Source organism: Balaenoptera musculus, chromosome 7, assembly GCF_009873245.2.
Source record: "Balaenoptera musculus isolate JJ_BM4_2016_0621 chromosome 7, mBalMus1.pri.v3, whole genome shotgun sequence".
NCBI lineage: Eukaryota > Metazoa > Chordata > Mammalia > Artiodactyla > Balaenopteridae > Balaenoptera > Balaenoptera musculus.
Window position 1 is genome coordinate 105,766,636 of NC_045791.1, and position 15,875 is coordinate 105,782,510.

Sequence of the window (15,875 nt, forward strand, 5' to 3'; positions counted from 1 at the left end):
CTACACTCCTGTTAGACTGGCCAAAGTCCAGAACACTGACAACACCAAATGCTGGCAAAGATGTGGAGCAACAGGAACGCATTCATTGCTTATGACAATGCAAAATGGTACAGCCAGTTTGGAAGAAAGTTTGGCAGTTTCTTATAAAACTAAACATATTTTTACCATATGATCTAGTAATTGCACTCTTTGTTTTTACCCAAAGGAGTTCAAAATGTATGTCCATGCAAAAATCTGCACATGGGTGATTATAGCAGCTTTATTCTTATTTTCTAAAATTTGGAAGCAACCTCCAAAATGTCCATCAGTAGGTGAATGGATAAACTGTGGTACATCCAAACAATGGACTATTATTTGGCACTAAAAAGAAACCAACTATCAAACCATGAAAAGACATGGTTCCTCCATAGGAACCTTAAATATAAATTACTAAGTGAAAGAAGCCAGTCTTCAAAGGCTACGTACTGTAAGATCCCAACTATATGACTTTCTAGAAAAGTGAAAATTATGAAGGCAGTGAAAAGATCAGCAACCGCCAGGGACTAGCAGAGAGGGTAAGTAGAGTAAGTAGAGCACAGAGGATTTTTAGGAAGTGAAACTACTCTGTATGATGATATAATGGTAGATACTTCTCACTATACACTTGTCCAAATTCATAGAAGGTAAAACACCAAGAATGACCCCTAATGTAAACTATGGACTTCGGGTGATAATGATATGTCAGTGCAGATTCATCAGTTATAACAAATGGACCACTCTGGTAGGAATGTTGATAATGGGACTGTGCATGGGGGTGGGGGGGGATATGGGAAATCTCTGTAACTTCTGCTCAATTTTGCTGTAAACCTAAAACTGCTCTAAAAAGGTAAAGTCTATTTTTTTTTTTTTTTTTTAATTTTAAAGGCGGGAGAACGGGACTCTTCTAGGCCTTGACTGCAGCCATGTCCTTTAGGGGCTGGAGATCCTGTGGCCTGTGGCCCAAGTTTGGCTCCGCCATCTTGGTCAGCCAGCGGTTGACAGCGATGTCTTCAACCCCATGGTGGAGGTTGTCCTGTCTGGAAGCCTCTACTCCCTCTCCAGGGAGTGCTGGCTCTGGTGTGCATTGTCCCAAACGGGAGCCAGAGCTATCATCTGTTCAATCCAGTGGAGGCCCTCCCTAGGGAAACCTAGCACCTCCTCTCCCCTGCCCCATAACAGTACTTTCTGGATCACTGCAACCTAGAACATGTAATCAAAACCCGAGAGCTCCACCTGCTCCACGAGAATTGGACATCTGCTTTCTTCAGGGGTTCAGCTTTGCCTGTCATTTATACTGGGTGCTCAGAAGCACCGTTCATTTTTGGCCATTCCAGAAATGAGAATACAGGAGGAGAGGGAGATGGAGTTGATTATTAAGCTGTGAAATTCTGGGTCGGAAGCTGCATGATCATCCAAACCCAGTTATAATTAACAGGGTGTTACCAGTGATAGGTGACCTCTGTGCACAGTGATACCTAAAAGATCCAGAACTTTCAGTCATCTCTCAATAAGAATGGGAAGCTTTATCCTCATCTGAGCAGGGGATGTTCTACCCCAATGACTTAGCTTGTTTCAGAGCAACTATGCCCCTATCTGGCCTCTGTGACCTCGTCAAACCTAAATGCTGTGTTAAGAACTTCTGTTTGACCCCCATCCCTCACAATGTCTACGACACCGGTGCCCAAGCTGTGGGCGGATATACGTGGCTTAAGGGAATGCAGCACAAACGTGTTACCCACACACATCACGGAACGTCAGCACATGAGGCTTCCTCCCTAACCTCCCCTCCCATGGCCATGAAGCTGGAGCCATCACCATTCCATTGTCATCCATATGGACAGTGCTGGCCTTTAGTTTGTGTTTATATTTTTGCAGGGCCTGTTCAACATTTTTCAAGTTCATATCCACCTAACCTTCACTCACAACCAGACAAGACCTGTTAACCTGGGACTAGAAGAATTATTGTTACTGTTACACCCCTTTCTACTGATGGCCTTCCTTGTCCACAGTTGTCTCCACTCATTTGTTTAATATCCTCATTCGTAGTAACTGTAACCTCAACTTCCGAGCTTCCCCGGCACGGGGTAGCCAGCGAGTAGCTAAGGAACTCGGGTTCCTTAAGTAACTGGGTTACTTCGGAGGAGCCTGCATTTCTGATGGGCCAAGAATGTGTCAGTCAGGCCTGGGTCTCGTGAGACGTTCATGTGGAAGATGCCGTTTGACTGTCCTCTTCAGTACGCACAAACCATCTGTTAGTACCAATACTCTGGGTCTTTGGAAGTGCCAACAGTCATTGAATCCCTGGCCTGCCAACTTCACCCACCTCTCAGTGCCTTCCTGCCAACTGTGTCTGCTCCTCCACATTGTATCCACCTTACCAACACTTGATGGACAGCCTGAGGCAGGGAGCCCAAGTGTCTTCTAGCTTGTGATACCTGGGAATGTCACAACTAATTGGCATTTACTCTACTAGGAAAGGTGTGAGAAAGAGAACCCAGCTCCCACCTCAGAAATCTGCACAACCCACAGGATAGCGAAAATAAAGACATTTAGGCACTTCCCTGGTGGTCCAGTGGTTAAGACTCCGTGCTCCCAGTGCAGGGGGCCTGGGTTCAATCCCTGGTCAGGGAAGTAGATCCCACATACCACGACTAAAAACAAAACAAAACAAAAAGATCCCACATGCCACAACTGAAAGATCTTGCATGCTGCAACTAAAGATCCCAATGCCGCAACAAAAAAAAAAAAAAAAGATCCCACACGCGGCAACAAAGATCCCACGTGCTGCAACTAAGACCCAGCACAGCCAAACAAACAAATAAATAAATAAATATTTTTTTTAAAAAAAGATAACACCAAGTATCCACGAGGATGTGGAGTAGTGGGAACTCTCACTGCTGCAGGGAAGGCAAATTGGTGCAACCACTTTGGAAAACTGATAGTGTTATGGACTGAATGTTTGTGTCCCCCTCAAATTCATATCTTGAAATCCTAACCCCTAATGTGATGATCTTAGGAGGCAGGGCCTTTGGGAGGTGATTAGGTCAAGGGTGGAGCCCTCATGAATGGGATTAGTGCCCATATAAAAGAGACCCCAGAGAGCACTCTCATCACCATGTGAGGGTACCGCAGGAAGGCGCCATCTGTGAACCAGGAAACGGGCCCTCTCTAGACACTGAGTCTGCCATCACCTTGATCTTGGATTTCCGAGCCCCAGAACAGTGAGAAATAAGTGTGTGTTGTTTAAATCACCCAGTCTATGATAGTTTTATTATAGCAGTCTGAACATAGTAAGACAGGCAGTATCTTTTAAAGTTGAATGTATGTACACACTTTGTGGCCCAGCCGTTCTGCTTCTGGGTATATACCTAACAGAAATGCATGCATGTGTTACAAAAAGAATGTGTAAGAATGTTCATTGCAACACTATGCAAAGTAGCCAAAAAACTAGAAGCTATTCAGTACCGTCAGCTATAGAATGAACAAATAATTTGTGGTATGTTCACTCAGTGGGATGCAATACAACAATGAGAATGAACAAATGACAGCTCCACACACAAACATAATGGTGAAGGAAACCAGACACGAGTAAACACTGTATGAGTCCATTTATATAAAGTTCCAACACAAGCAAAGCTAGAAGTCAGGAGAGTGACTACCCTTGGGGGAAAAGGGCCCATCTGGTGGGGGAACCTCTAATGATTCTTGATCTGGGCACTGATGACACCAGTGTTGAGTTTGTGAAAAGGCGTCAAGCTTCTCCTTTATGACTTGTGCGTATGTGTGTGTGTGTGTGTGTGTGTGCGTGTGTGTGTATGTATAATACTTAAATAAAAATATGTTTTTATTTTGAAGCTTTCTGGGGAGTGACTTTTACTCCACTCTGGCTCCTTTTAGTATATATAACCAGCCTAATCAGGCAAAGGAGCCACATCAGAATCCAGGTAGCTCACTCATAGCTTGGCCCCCCAGAGGACACAGCTCTGATATTTGTACATTGACTACACTTCATGTAACCTCAGGTTGGAGACATCCCATCCACACCTCCTGCCCCAAAATGCAGTTGGCTAAATCCAGCCTTTGGCCCAGGGCCTCTTAGGGAAGGGGGATAAGACTTTAAAATCCCTTTTATCTACAAAAACTATAACGTTATGGTGGAAAGAGAAATAGAAGTAGCAATCAGACCACATAAAGTGAATAAACGTGAAGCGTTCTCCCCATATGGATTCAAATATTTAAGAAATTTCGGCACAATTCGAGGTTTTTCTTCAGAGCAGGTGGCTTTCTCTTATCTAGCTCCGCACTCTCCTTTTATAGCCAGGAATTACGTTTCAAATTCAGAAAATGAGAAAAATAAAATTGGGTTAAATAACTAAGCCTGTTTCCTTTGCTCTTCTCTTTCCTTTGGTTTCGTGATTGTCATAGTTCTAGAATTTCTCTTTGGGAATGCAGAGTTGGGACTCTTCTCTTAAGCTCTGGAAATGGGGAGCTGAATGGAGGAAGGACCCCTATGCTCCCGAGCGGCTACAGGCTCCTGCTGCCCGGCACTGCCCCCAGCTTGGCATAGTGAATGGCGCCAGCCCACAGCCTTGGGCAGCAGCAGCTGTGCATTCTGATTCCTTTGAACCACTACTCTGACCTTCCTACTCATTTGTGTTTCTTCAAGGACAGTGTCCAGGAACTTTTCTGCTGTTTTCACTTTACTTTGCCTGTAAAAGTCTTCTTGAAAGCTGGATGAGCTGCTTTCCCCTCCTCCAGGTTCTCTCTTTCTCATTTGGCGGAATCATTTCTCCCAACTTCATCAGACGAGGGAGGGAGTGTGTGTGTTGGGGGATGGGGGTGGGGATGCCGGTTGATTTCCCATCTAAAGGGACTGTGGCATTGGTTTCTTTTCATTCAGTGTCGCTGACCTATAAGTGTCTGATGTCAGAATTACAATCTAAGCTTGATTTGGGAAATTATCCCATAGATTAGTACAGTATACAGTGAAACAGATCTTGGGTCCAAATACCATCTTGCTGTCCAAATATCATCATACTGTCTTTTAAATGAAATTCTTTTTGTTGGGATTTTACTCAAACTAATACATATTTGGTTACTCTTATTAACAATAGGGTGTACTCAGGAGAAAAGATAAATCTATATATTGTCCATTTAAATCCTGTGGAAAAACACTCTTTTTGACAAAAGGTAGATAGCTATCAGGATAGGGGACAGCTGTCTGCCTGAATTTAGGCCTGTCCTCAGAAGGGCACAACATCTAGCCAGTTAATACTTCCAAGCTATCTTCTCTGAGAGGAAAATACAATGTAACTGTTAAATTAAAGGTAATTTTTAAAAAATAAGTGAATAAGTTTTAAAAGTGAGAGGAAACCTAAATAGCTGAAACCTAAACCTAAATTTTCTGCCTGTTGGCCCAGGCACTCGTGTTATTTTAGGTGTGAAACAGCTCAAATGAAAGTTCGCCCATAAATCTCTACGATATTTTATTGGTACTGCTTTATAATAGAGATCAAAGATTGGGATTGGAAGCCCGTCTTAATGTGGAGTCCAAAGAGTTTTAAGATGTTCGTTTATGACCCCAGCATGTTGTCAGGGTGTTGATGTTTTGTTAATGTCAAACTGTGTAGCAAAGAATTGATCAAATTTGGAATTCATGGAAGGGTTGATATGAAAAAGAAAACTCTTTAAACAGAGATGTTGGCTGGCAAATGGATTATCTCCTTCCTTTAAGTTGTTTCAGCATGTGAGTGGGGAGCTAGCTGAGTGTACCTTATTGTTAAAACCTCAAAGTCCTCAGAGACCAGGAGCAAAACTCCCCAAGTTCTCCGGCTCTGACAGCCAGTGGGCACTGAGGGTGTGAGGGAGGTTTGGGAGCCAGCAAAGGCCTGGGCAGAAAGGGGCAGTGGGGGGGGGCCCTGCAGCCCCTCCGGGCACTGGAGAACCCCCAGTGGGTTGTTGGCGTCTGGCCTCCTTGAGCTGTTACAGCCCCTATGTCGCTGCTATTCCCTCCTGTTCCTTTCTGCCTGGATGATTGATCTCTCCCCTCTGTGGCCCTTTCTGCTGGTCACAGGGCTGTCCTGGCTAACCTGCTGCTGAACTTGGCCAGCTCGCCCGCTGTGGCTTTAGCAGATGTTTCTGCTCTCTGAGGCTAACATAAGATTTTAGTCCTGTTGGTACCCCCACCCAGCTGCCTTGGGCAATTTACCTAAATGATCAGTTTCTCTCAGTTCTCCTAAGCCCGAATCCAGAATGCTTAGAAAGTCAGTGTCCTATCATCAGTGTCCTTTTTTTCCATGACCAGCTTTTAAGCTCTGTCCTCACCCAACTTTGATTCTGGCCCTGAAACATGCATGAGAAGCCTTAGCACCCTTTAAGCCCCTTTCCTTTTCTGCTACCTAAAGTGCTACCAGTCTTCATCCAGTGAGCATTTATTGAGTACCAGCTGTGTGCCAGGTGCCTGGTCTATAAAGATGAGAGAGATGGTGATCTTGCCCTGGAGAAATCAGGGGAGGCGGGCATGTAACAATTACTATACACTGGCCTACTTGTAGTTGCAGAAGTGCTCCAAGGTGAGGATGTATCACAGAGGAGAGAGAAGTTGTATCTGCCTGGATTGGTGGTGGGAGAGGAGCTTCTGCAAGAGCCAGGAAGCCTTCACAAAGCAATTGATTTTTGAGCAGTGTTTCTAATTTTGAGTAGAAAATTTCTAGGTAGACAAAAGTAGGTGGAGAGGGCATTCCAGGCAGAGGCTAGAAAAAGCATGGAACGTCCAAGGAACAGTATGTAGTTTGGAATTGCTGGGGTCTGAGCTGCAGGGGGAGCCAAGAGATGAAGTTACAAAGAGAGGCCTGGGGTGGCAGGCTAAGGAGCTTGGGTTTCATCTTGAGGTCAGGTAGAGAAGTGACATCATGTTCTTTGACTAAGATAGAAAATCACCTTAGCGGCTGTGTGGTTGAAGAACAGTGAGGCCAGAGATAGGAAAATTGTTATCAGTATCAGGGCCCTTTCCCTCAGTCATGGCCCCTTGAGGCTTTGAGTAACCACCCCAAAACAGACAGGGATCTTTGCTCACGGAATCTTAGGAGAGTAGACCAATATGGTGGTGTCCAACTGGAGACCCCAGGAGAACTAGAGTAATAGATGTCTTCAGCCTGGGGCCAGAATGGGCATCCTGAACAAGGAGCATTCACATTCACCCCCAGATTGCATCCCCTCCCAATCTAGCAATCCATATTGCACGGCAAAGAACAGGGCTAGGCACCTGGGAGAGCTTAGCTTCCCACTGGTATCTCTGCTGTCTCCTTGGAGATGGGGTCTGCAGGCCCTCTGCCGACTTCCTCTTGAGACCCCTTGGCCTTATTGAAGATGTTTGGGCCTTTCCTCATTAACAGGACAAGCAAAAAATCAAATTACTGAATTCAGCTCATCAAATATTGGGGAAGATAAAGGCAACGTGTCCTAATATAAATGGGATTGCAGATTGTCATTGGATGGAATTTAGTAAGAAGATGCAAAAGTCTGCAGAATAATAAGGAAATCTTAACCAGAATAATTTCAACTCTAGAACTGTGCTGCTGGTTTAGGAGACTTAGGATGTATCCCAAGAGAGACGAAGGTGTCCACACTTGAACAGTGGAAGAGGGAGAGGAAAAGACTCATTTGAGAGATTTAGAATGCAGAACCTACAGGACTGGGGAACTGATGGGGTGTAGCAGGGAGGGGAGTGACCCTCCTCCACTCGGTCCGGTGATTTTCTCCATCACAGCTCAGCCATGACTTGCAGAAGCAGGAAAGGCAGATTGTAAGAGTGGTTGTGGAGTCTGCAGAGTTGGAAAATGAGGGAGTTTGAGAACTTGGAAGGAACTGTCCACGTGGTCCACACTGAGTAGTGAAGCTGAGTGGGGGCCAGAAAAGCCATGACTGGGGAGAGCTATCCGGGGGTTGGGGAACGCATAAGCATTCGCACGATGCTGGTGATGGCCAGCAGTTTCTCAACTGCCGGAGAGACCTTGCTTCTCTTTTCCAGTTATACATTGTGTTCTGCACTTAGGACCCTGCCTCGGAGTCTCTCCAGGCACCGTGGCAGATCTCACGTAGCTGATGAGGGTGCGGGGACCACTATGCTGTTGTCTAGGTGGGTCTCCCTGAAATAACAGAGCTCGTATTTGAGGAAGCAGCTTATGGAGAGTGGCTGTTTGTCTCTCCAGTCCCCCTCCCATGGGGATCCCTGCTGTGCTGTGGACTTGACACAAGTGCCATGTGTCATGGGGCACAGTCCCAGTGACACCGGCAGAAATCTGGCCCAATTCATGAGAGGCCCTGACGTGCCAAACCACAAATGTAATTGTAACATCTTCACTCCTTTTCTTTTGAGAAATAATAGTCTATTTACAAAACTATATGGACATAAAGATAAAGACTGTTTTCTCGGAATTCCATCTGAATCGTGCCCCAAGATCTAGTGAAAGATTATTAAAAGGAATGCCCTTTAAAAATTAGGCATAATTATACTACCCCAAAAGGTTTAACGTTTAGCTTTTTCATGAGCACTTGGATTCTTTGGCATCTGACCATTGCAGTGTGAATATTAAAATGTTTCCTTCTGTGTAAGACACAGGATATCAAGCAATGTTTATAACCTGGGCAGCAGCTGAGTGTACCAATAGTTTTAGGAGAGAATAGCCAAAACAGTTTATCTTGTACTTAAAATACTAGCTGCCTGTGAAATTCTTATGTAAAGATGTTTAAGTAGGAGTCTACCATGTATCAGTATTTCATAAAATGTTTTATGTAATGGAATAAACAGTAAACATAGAAAAAATAGGTGATTTGTATTCTGGGTGAAAGTAAGTCATTCATTTGTAAACTAGAAGTGCCTGCTGTGTGTCAAGTGCTGGATAGAGAGAAACAGTCCTCATTCCTGAAGATTCCATGGTCTAGTGGAGAAGAGAGGCACATAAAGAAGCAATTAGGGTGAGTGTAAGAGCTGTAGAAGCTCTTACATGAGAGAGCAGGGAGGATGCAGTGAGTGACTGTTCAGGACTGCCTCAAGTCCTTTTTGAAAGAACAGGGGCCGTGGGGAGGAAGTATACAAAACACGGTGAGTACTCCAACCAGGGGAATCTGGGTAAGTGTTTCAGAGATGCTGATGAGCTGAATCTTAAACAATGTACAAAGTTGGCAGAACATCCAAAAGTTGGCAAAACCTCCGGAAAGGTGCTCCAGAAAGAGAGAACAACATGTGCACGAACTGGAGCAGGAAGCAGGCCTTGGTGGCTCTGGTTACTGCGTGGGAGGGGGGCCCCAGGGCAAAGGCTGAAGGGAAGTCTGAGCCAGGGGACCAAAGGACCTGGCAGACCATGGGGTGGCCAGTGAGCTGGCTTTCATTGAGCATCTTCAATATTGTTTTACTAATAAGAGAACCAAGACTCAGAGAATTATACTAGGTTCCCCAAGTTGCACAGGAAATGGTGGGCCCAGGATTAGACCCCCAAGTCTGCCTGGCTTCAAAGCCTTTGCTGTTTTTCCTGAGATGTGCTGCTGATGAGTCTGGGTCTCACCCTTTTGGTTAATGGTCTTTAGACTTTTTTTTTTCTTTTTTTTTTTTAGTGGTAAAGGCCTTGTTTGCAAATAAGATCTTAACTCCAAACTCCAATATGTAAAAATAGATCAGGTTGTATTTCATTAACATAAAGGTCTTCCATATTTAAATGTATAACAGTTAGGAGATCAAGTAGTGAGAACAGTGGCTTTCTTTTTAATAAGCTCTTTTATTTTAAAATAAATTTAAATTTACAGAAAAGTTGCAAAGATAGTACAGAGAGGTCCCATATACCACACAGCCAGCTCTCCCCCTTGCTAACATCTTGCATTACCATGGTACATTTGTCATAACTAAGAAGTTGACATTGGAACATTGCTATTAACCAAATCCATACTTTATTTGGATTTCACCAGTTTTTCCACCAATTATCTTTCTGTTCCAGGGTTGAGTCCAGGGTACCACGTTGCATTTAGTTGCAATGACTTTCTTTGCACAAACACTAAAACATGAAGTCAGGAAATATGTTACATTCTCAGATGTTCAGCTTTATGATTGAAAATAAGATACTGCCTTGAACCCTTAGAAGAAATACTAACTATCTGTAAAAAAAGGTACTAAGCCCTGGACTACAGGCATGCAAGGCAAGAGCAACCTGCTACTGAAATGCAGTTGGTATAATTATCTGATAATGCAGCCCAGAGAAGAATCCAGCAGTGCACACCCAACAGACTCAGTTTATTCTGTCTTATTCCGCTTGGGCTGTCACACAGTATACCATAGACTGGGCAGTTTAAATAACAGACTTTTTTTTTTTTTCTACAGTTCTGGAGGCTAGAAGTCCCAGATGAAGGTGCTGGCCAATTCAGTTCCTAGTGAGGACTCTCTTCCTGGCATGTAGAGGGCTGTGTCCTCACGTGGCCTTTTTTTCTGTGTGTGTGCAGGGCAGGGAGGGGGGAGTTATCTCTCTATTTTTCAGATCAGGGCCACACCCTTACGACCTCATTTAACCTTAATTACCACCAAAAGACCCCACCTCCAAATACAGTCACGTTGAGGGTCAGGGCTTCAACGTAGGAATTTGGGGGGTGGGGGAGGGACAGAGTTCAGTCCATAGCCTAGTCCAAAGGCTGAAATTATGTGAAATCTTTACAGTTCAATCATGGTATTAAAATTTCCTCCATTTCGTACAGTATGTTTATGCAGGTAAATATGTGTTACTTTGTAAAACACTTGATACATGCAAGAAAATGTTAAATATTTAGATCCCATTTGAATACTCATTAAATAAGTTAACAGAGAATATAGTGTCATCTGAACAAACGATGCAAAAGCAATGGCAAGAAAAATTTTTCAAAAGTAGTTGCCTTATAAAAGCTGTTACCAGAAGTCTTCAGGTAGTCATTAGGTTTTACATACAAAAGATACAGCATCCTTCAGAATAATGCCAAGTAATGCCATATAATTATTAGCTGTTTGTTACTGGTGTGGGCTGTGAGTTCTAGAACTTACTTTTCCTTACCGAAGGTTGTTTACTGTACTGAAACAGAATACAAGTCCAGATACCTCACACGGAGTAGGACACCACTGGGGTTTGTTTTGTTTTTGCTGATAAAGAAACTTAACTAGCTAACTTCACCTCAGCTAGTGCATAGCTGCTGCTCTGTTACTTCAAAATTACTTAGCAGAGTGTTAGAAAGTGTTGCTTGACACTGCAAATCCAGGAGGTCCACAGTAAGTGCGTTGGATAAATGTCTGTTAATGCTGCCGTTTTTAGTTTGGGAGGTGGGGGTGAATGATGATGCCATTAATCAAGAAAAACATGGAAGAAGGAATAGATTTAAAGGTAGGAGGGAGGGAGCCTGAAGTAGCTTCAGGACATCCAGGTAGATTTACTCATTTTGTCTTTGGAATTTTAGAGTAAACAAATAACATTCCAGGATAGCTGTAAGTCATGATTTGAAAATAAGTTGAAGAGGATTTCCTCTTTTTTTTTTTTTTTTAATTTAAGAGAGTATACCATTGAATCAGTTTATAATGGAATAGAAAATTAATAAAAGGAAGAAATAATTTGGGCTTAAAAAACTGCAAAGTGAGTGACTAGTTGACCGCAGTGTTCATCTAGGGAATCTGGATTTGTGAATCTTTCAGTGATTATTTTTTCTTCCAGTTTTATTGAGATATTGATATAATTGAAATATCGAACTAAGTTCAGGGTGTCCAGCGTAATGATTTGACTTACATATATTATGAATGATTCTCACAGTACGTTTAGTGAGCATCCGTCATCTCATACAGATCCAGCATTAAAGAAATAGAAAAAGTATTTCCTTCCTGTGACAAGAACTCTTAGGATTTACTCTCTTAACAGCTTTCATAGATAACGCAGTGTTCATTATATTTATCACGTTGCACATTACATCCCTAGTATTTATTTATCTTATAACTGGCAGTTTGTACCTTTTCACTACCTTCAGCAATTCCCCTCCCCCCAAATCAGTGATTTTTTTTTAATAAATTTATTTATTTTATTTATTTATTTTTGGCTGCGTTGGGTCTTCATTGCTGTGCACAGGCTTTCTCTAGTTTTGGTGAGCAGGCGTACTCTTTGTTGCAGTGCGTCGGCTTCTCATTGCAGTGGCTTAGGCTCTAGGCACTTGTGCTTCAGTAGTTGTGGCACGCAGGCTTCAGTAGTTGTGGCTCGCGGGCTCTAGAGCGCAGGCTCAGTAGTTGTGGTGCATGGGCTTAGTTGCTCCACGGCATGTGGGATCTTCCTGGACCAGGGCTCGAACCCATGTCCCCTGCATTGGCAGGCGGATTCTTAACCACTGCGCCACCAGGGAAGTCCCCAGTGATATTTTATTGGAGTATTCTATTAATGTTCCAACATGTGATTTGGTCAGTTGTGGTATTTTCAATTACTGAAGTATTGATTCAGCAGTTTCAGTCTGATGAAACCATGTCACAAGTTTACACTCAGCCCTTGGGTTCTTTTATTTTCCCCAGCTTTACTGAGGAATCATTGGCAAATATAATTGTGTAATTTTAGAGTGTATGATGTGATGATTTGATATACATGTACATTGTGAAATGATTGCCATGATCAAGATAATTAACACGTCCATCACCTCACATAGTTAACTCTTATTGTGTCTGTGGTTAGAATGCTTAAGATTTACCTCAGCAAATTTCAAGTATACAATACCCTGTTATTAACTACAGTCCCATGCTGTACCTTAGATCCTCAGACATTATTCATCTTATAACTGAAAGTATGTAAAAGTATTTGACCTCTACCTTCCCATTCTCCCTCTCCCCAGCCCCTGGCAACTACCATTCTACTCTCTGTTTCTATGAAATCGGCTTTTTTTTAAATAAAAGATTCCACACATAAGTGATACATACAGCATTTGTGTTCTCTGTCAGGCTTGTTTCACTTAGCATAATGCCCTCCAGGTTCATCCATGTTGTCACAAATGGCAGGATTTCCTTCTTTTTATGGCTGAATAATATTTCAGTGTGTATGTGTGTGTGTGTGTGTATCACATTTTCTTTATCCATTCAACTGTCAACAGACACTTAGGCTGTTTCCATGTCTTGGCTCTTGCGAATAATGCTGCAGTGAACATGGGAGTGCAGATATCTCCTCAAAGTACCAATTCCATTTCTTTTGGATACACACCAGTACTGTTTTCTATAATGGCTGTACCAATTTACATTCCCCCCAGTAACGTACAAGGGTTCCCTTTTCTGCACAACCTCACTAACGTTTGTTATCTCTTGTCTTTTTGATAATAGCCATCCTAACAGATGAGAGGTGATATAGAAATTAAGAAAGCAGTCAGACTCACAAAAGCATCGAAAACAATAAAATACTTGGGAATTTAACCAAGGAGGTAAAATACCTATACATTGAAAACTTTAAGACATTGATGCGAAAATTGGTGAAGACACAAATAAGTAGGAAGATACCCTGTGTTATTGGATTGGAAGAATTAATATCATTTAATTGCCCATACCACCCAAAGTGATCTATAGATTCAGTGTAATCGCTATAAAAATTCCAATAGCATTTTTCACAAAAATAGAAAAAAACTCTCCTAAAATTCATATGGAATTCACAAAAGACCCTGAATAGCCAAAGCAATCTTGAGAAAGAAGAACAAAACTGGAGGCATCACACTTCTGATTTCAAACTCGATTACAAAGCTATAATAATCAACACAGTATAGTATTAGCATAAAAACAGACACATAGACCAATGGAACAGAATAGACAGCCCAGAAATAAACCCATGTATGTATGGCCAACTAATCTTTGACAAGGGTGCCAAGATGGGGAAATAATTGTCTCTTCAGTAAATGGTGTTGAGAAAACTGGATAGCCACATGCAAAAGGATGAAACTGGACCCCTAACTTACAACATGCACAAAAATTAACGCAAAATGAGTTAAAGACTTAAATGTAAGACATTGGGTTCTTAAGTGTACAGTTACCTGGGATAGTTATATCCACAAGTACAAGTCATTCTTGAGTCTAGAGCTTTAGTTTTAGTGTATAGGTTTTTTCTTTTCCCACCACATCTCAGTTTATGTTAATGAGGTGACTCTTTTTTTTTTTTTTTTAATTTATTTATTTATTTATTTATTTTTGGCTGTGTTGGGTCTTCGTTTCTGTGCGAGGGCTTTCTCTAGTTGTGGCGAGCGGGGGCCACTCTTCATCGCGGTGCGCGGGCCTCTCACTGTCGCGGCCTCTCTTGTTGCGGAGCACAGGCTCCAGACACGCAGGCTCAGTAGTTGTGGCTCACGGGCCTAGTTGCTCCGTGGCATGTGGGAGTCTTCCCAGACCAGGGCTCGAACCCGTGTCCCCTGCATTGGCAGGCAGATTCTCAACCACTGCGCCACCAGGGAAGCCCAGTGTATAGTTATTTTTATAGTTTTTTTTTCAGTTTTAGTGTTTAGTTATTTTTCATTGCTATCATGTATTTTTCCCTCCATTACCAGTTCTTCTCACCTTTCACATTCACATTCCCATTTGACCCTAAAGGCTTATGGAAGATTATCAGATAGTGTGGTCTTTCTGCTGAATCTTCAGGGAAAAGAGTTTCCTCCGTGTTCAGCTCACTCTGGAAGCTCAAGCTGTTCACCAAAACTCTGCCCCCTGGGGTGCTTCTGAGCCTGTGGTTAGCTCCTGCAGATTGGAAACAGCTGCTCATGGCCTGTTCTGTGTTTGCAGGTTGTCCCCATGCTTCCCAGGCTGCTGTGTGAGGAACTGTGCAGCCTCAACCCCATGACCGACAAGCTGACCTTCTCCGTGATCTGGACGCTAACTCCGAAGGGCAAGGTAACAACTTACATGCGTGTCCATTCCATTCAGTGAGTCCCTGTTCAGCAACACTGTGCCTCTGGTGCTGGGCTGGAGCCCCGTGGTGGTAGGATGAGGGCAGTGTAGGGGCAGTGCCAGAGAGGAGAACATAGGGGAAGAGCTCTCGGTCCGTTTAGAAGGCTGAGCCTCAGCAGTTTTCAGTGTATCATGTGAAGGAAGAACGAGTGTAAGCAGAGTCACGTGGGGGAGGCCTCGTGCAGGAGAGGGTGTACATGAAGGGGCGTGTGGATGGCATTGGCCGGGTGGATGGGCCTGGGCTGTGGTTAGGAGAGCAGGCCATTGTGTGAAGGAGGACATTTGGGGAAAGGGTGGCGAGTTTGAGTAGGTGAGGTAGACCCAAACCATGGGGACCCTCAAATGCCAGTTGCAAATGAATTGTAGGTGTTAGGTTTCCTCTGAAGTGTCATGAGAAAGGTGACATTTTAGAAAGATGAGTGCTGCGTCATTGTGCTGTTTGAAGATGAATGAAGTTTGCACAAGGTAGTGCTGTAATCAGGGCACAAGGTGATGAAACCATGGACTGAGAACAGAGAGGAGAATAATGTCAGCGGCCATTCCCTAAATATAGAGAATAAATGAGACAGATAAGTGAAAGATGACTCCAGAAAAAACTAGTCCCCTCCCGCAAAACAGAAACAACTCTAAACTTCTGAAAATAGGGTAATGATTGGGTAAGCTATGGTAGCGACTCAGTGGAATGTTGTACAATTACTAAAGTTGTTACAAAGACCGTGTAAGAACATGGGAAAAGTTTATGCTGTAATATTAAATGGAAGTTTAAAAAAAAAAAGATATTTAATTATAAAGAGGTTCCAAATAAAGATGGAGGATCAAATACCCACATTTACTTTCATTCCCTCCCAAAACCTCACTAAAACAACAGTGAAGAGATTTTTTTTTAAAAGACATAAACCCACAAGGACAAAGA

At 43.0% G+C, this 15,875-nt stretch overlaps 1 protein-coding gene across 3 annotated transcripts in view; it reads left to right on the forward strand.

The window, feature by feature from the left end:
* Positions 1-15,875, forward strand: part of DIS3L2 (DIS3 like 3'-5' exoribonuclease 2) — a 391,634-nt gene that overhangs the window by 282,150 nt on the left and 93,609 nt on the right. For all 3 annotated transcript variants that reach the window (XM_036858529.1, XM_036858530.1, XM_036858528.1), the window contains exon 12: positions 14,798-14,905. In XM_036858529.1, the coding sequence (XP_036714424.1) occupies positions 14,798-14,905 (108 nt within the window). The remainder of the gene's footprint in view (positions 1-14,797; positions 14,906-15,875) is intronic.